The sequence below is a fragment of the Quercus robur genome, chromosome 9 (assembly GCF_932294415.1).
Source record: "Quercus robur chromosome 9, dhQueRobu3.1, whole genome shotgun sequence".
Taxonomy (NCBI): Eukaryota; Viridiplantae; Streptophyta; class Magnoliopsida; order Fagales; family Fagaceae; genus Quercus; species Quercus robur.
Window position 1 is genome coordinate 41,425,209 of NC_065542.1, and position 3,705 is coordinate 41,428,913.

The 3,705-nt window shown below is 31.8% G+C and overlaps 1 protein-coding gene across 3 annotated transcripts; it reads right to left on the minus strand.

The window, feature by feature from the left end:
* Positions 1-363: 363 nt before the first annotated feature.
* On the minus strand, positions 364-2,912 carry LOC126698412 (hyoscyamine 6-dioxygenase-like). Of its 3 annotated transcripts, none has more exons than XM_050395619.1 (5): positions 2,625-2,912; positions 2,323-2,358; positions 1,886-2,136; positions 1,429-1,645; positions 364-819 (listed from the first exon to the last, which is right to left on the minus strand). In XM_050395619.1, the coding sequence occupies exons 1-5, from the start codon at positions 2,832-2,834 to the stop codon at positions 574-576; spliced, it is 960 nt and encodes a 319-aa protein (XP_050251576.1). In that variant the 5' UTR covers positions 2,835-2,912; the 3' UTR covers positions 364-573. The 3 variants fall into 3 exon arrangements, with proteins under 3 accessions (XP_050251576.1, XP_050251574.1, XP_050251575.1); XM_050395617.1 differs by having other exon boundaries at positions 1,429-1,744; XM_050395618.1 differs by lacking the exon at positions 2,323-2,358 and having other exon boundaries at positions 1,429-1,744.
* Between the last annotated feature and the right edge of the window lie 793 nt (positions 2,913-3,705).

The following is a 3,705-nucleotide window of genomic DNA, read 5'->3' on the forward strand; positions in this document are numbered from 1 at the left end:
TTTCGAAAACATTTTTTAACAAAAGGTTAGAAAGGAGTCGTTCCATGTTAATATCTTTTGTCCTTCTCTTCTCGGTTTTTTTTCCCCCACACAATATTTCAAATTTTGACACTCTTCAAAAAAAAAAAAAAAAAAAAAAAAAAAAACGAAGAAAGGATTTTAGCTACTCTCAGAAGCATTATATATAACTAGTTTCATCTTTGTTTTATTTATCATAAGAAATGATTGATTCAATATAACCCATTTTATTATTCAAAACATGTAAAAATAGGTCATTTTAAATATATACCACTGTTAATTTCTTTAAGACATTCTTCATTTTTTCCATGTGTGTTAAAATACTTAGTATACTAAAAAACAAAATGTAAAAATATGCATCCATATAGCCTGCTTCATGATATACCATACTTTATACACTAAGAGTGATCTATAATTTGGTTTACATACTTAGAAATCATAGCGCCATTCATTACAATCTAGTTGATGCCAAAGAGAACACAAACATCATAAAAAACTTTCACAAGGAAATGCCAAAGAGAATGGCATCTTCTTCTCTCGCTCCATAAGTTATAGCTAGATGGAGCTAATAAACTTCTGAACTTTTTCAGCATTCGCAGCATAAGATAAGTAGTTCCTTTGAAACTCTTTGAATTGCATGGAACCATAGAGTGGGGGATTGTCTGCATTTGTAAGAGCTTTTGCAGGTTCTATAAGGTCATCTTTAGAAGGATAAATAAAGAAGGCAGCCGATGTTCGAGGAACACTTGAATTTGTGACTGCTCGATGTTCAGCACCCTTGAGCTCCCCATTGCTGATAATCTACAACTCATATATGATCAAGACACAATGGAATTTGTCATGCTAAAACGTCTATATGACCAAATAGGTTACAATGATTTTTAGGAATTGGAAATTCAAAGATTGATTATTTGGTTCGACTCCAGAACCAAAATGATGGAGACAAAAAAAAACCAGAAGTTTCATTTCAATTATTGTTGTTGGTAGATTTTAATTATAAATGATTTAGGTGTCAATCGAATAAAATCAGCCCAAAGGAGAAAAATTAAAGGCAAAAAAAGGATGAACATGCAAGGAGCTTTGTATGAAGGTTATGAAGATATGTTGGAGAATATGAGCAAACACTATTTTTTTTTATGTTTAATTTCTATAGTATCCAAGTACAAGAAAACGAATTACTACTAGAATAATTATTGATTTACATTATACACATTATACATAAAAATGTAAAATATTTTACACATTTATTTAGTCTATAATATAAATCTTATGCAATATATGTAAACTATTAATTTTCCTTTCTACTAGTGTAGCTGTTTTATGACAAAGGGTATAATATCAATTTTTATTATAGTACTACAACAAGATATGCCTGTAGTTGTTTCTAAAAAAAAAAAGAAAAAGATGTACCTGTAGTACATAGCCAACGTTAATAACGAAGGCATGAGGAACAGGCTCAACAAGAATCCATTCATCGCCTTTGCAGACTTGAAGTCCATTTTGTTCTTGAAATAAAATGGTGATGAGGCTAGGGTCTCGGTGTTTGGCCAATCCTAAGGTCAAGCTTGGATCTGGGCATGGTGGATAGTGATTAACTAACAGTACAGGATCTCCACTGTGTCCACCACTGAAATAACCAGTGTCAAGTCCAAGTCCTTCACAAATCAGATTCAAAATTTTCTCACCCAACTTTTTCAATTCTACCGCATATTCCTTAACAACCTCTCTAAGCATTGACAATAACAGCACGATTAGTTTTTACAAACATTACAAAACCAAATCATTAAATTTCTTGTAAGTTCTTATAAACAACACAAAACCAAAGTCATTAATTTCTTGTAAAAGTTCAAATTTGTGACTTTTTTACCGGTATCTAATTGGCTTTCTAGGCCAAAATTGCATGTATTCCTCCAAAGAATGACAAGGGTGCGTTAGTGCATCCCTCCAGTAGTGAAATTCCTCTTTTGAAAAATTTTCACTGCTGGTGTAGAACTTGCAGCTTCTATTAGGGTCCTTGGAACATTCACTAGCCTTATCCTCTGGACGCATGGCGTGGAATTCTTTGAAAACAGCCATTGTGTCATCCATTAATTTCTTGGAAACTCCATGGTTGATTACCTGTTTTTGGAGTTTTTGAATGGAAGTATATGGTTTAAATAATCATGATGGGAAATAAAAATAAATTTACACACAAAAAAAAAGGAACATATTTATATACAAATTAGACAGATTCAAGAAAATGACACTATTATTCATTTAATCATATAATAAACATCATAAAAAATGATTGTGCACACGCGTGACCTTTGTACATATCTTGTTCCAGAATGCTAATCCCAACTACAAAAAATATTCACAACTTTCAGACCATAACATATAACACATCACCATAAACCATTCGTTATCATCTCATGGAATCAATATTGAAGTTCTTTAGGTTTTGGAATATGAAGGAAGGGACTAAAAAAACTACTAAAAGATCACTTCTCTCTCAAAGAATTTTTAGAAATTTCTACTTGGTTTTCCTTTCATTTTCTGAGAAGATAATAGAAAGGAAATAGAGAACCATAAAAGAAAAAAGAAAAAAAAAAGATTTAGTTTTGAACCTGGAAAAATCCAAACTCTTTTGTAGCTTTCAAAACATCCTGAACAACATGTGTTTGATCATAATAACCCTCAAGATCAACGACTGGAATGGTTTTGCAAGTATCAAAAAAGAGTTTCCCAGGTCTCTTTTCTAGTGGGTGCACATAAGACTCAGGTACATGTGAAACATCAGGCCAACTTGAAGGGGGTTTCTGATCCATGGTCTTCATGTCAACCTCTGAAGCAGAATAATGGGCTTTAATGGTATAAAGCAAGGAAGGTTGATTGGTTAAACTTGGCTTATTAGCAAAACACTTGCACGTTTGCCCTTTATATAATAAGCCATCCACTTGCATGGACTAATTATATAATAATATTATTAATTAATAATAACAACCTTTCTCTAATCATAAGATTAATTAATAACAATAATAATCACAATACCGTGGACCAATTCCTTGTACTTAAGAAATCAAAAGCTTTTTATTTTCTATGCAAAATTGAGCTTTCAAGACAGAAGACATGCTTAAAAAGCTCTTGTTGCTTGTTTTAGAAACCTGAAGGTATATTGACCAAAATTATTGGTTAGTTTTTGGTTACCAATTAGATTCTTATTTGAAAATTAATTATACTGACCATCACCGGCCAGAAAGGTAGAAACAGACAGGTCCAATTAAGTTGCGTTTCAAGACTTAGTGTGCCTTTTTTTTATCATTTAGAAGAAAAAGTCTTTTACTAAAAATAATTAAGCTTTAGAACTTGCACACAATAAAATTGTTTTTAAAAGGTGCTTGTGGACTTAAAATCTTAAGCTTATTATCAAACCGTTGAAGAGTAGCAGCTCTAAATCATATGGTATTGAACATGCATCGAGATAGATTATTCATAAATAAAAAGTGAACATCAAGGTAGACTAGTAGAGATAAACTTGATACTGTTGGACTAAATTCATGCTGATATATATCCTTAAGATGGTCATGATGAAAATGTAAGAAAGAGTAAAAGAATATTGATTCTTGGTCATTGTGATAATCTGTAGGGGCGCACCTCGCTAATAGTACAGTTTTATCACCAACAAGATTAATTCTTGCCTTCTTTGGA

What these genes read in the sequence shown, in the direction of transcription:
- LOC126698412 (XM_050395617.1), bottom strand. Translation starts at nt 2,834, where the DNA reads ATGAAGACCATGGATCAGAAACCCCCTTCAAGTTGGCCTGATGTTTCA. An exon ending in GGAACAAGATATGTACAAAG is followed by an intron (nt 2,137 to 2,322) that starts GTCACGCGTGTG and finishes CTCCAAAAACAG; the next exon opens with GTAATCAACCATGGAGTTTC. An exon ending in AGAAAGCCAATTAGATACCG is followed by an intron (nt 1,745 to 1,885) that starts GTAAAAAAGTCA and finishes GTCAATGCTTAG; the next exon opens with AGAGGTTGTTAAGGAATATG.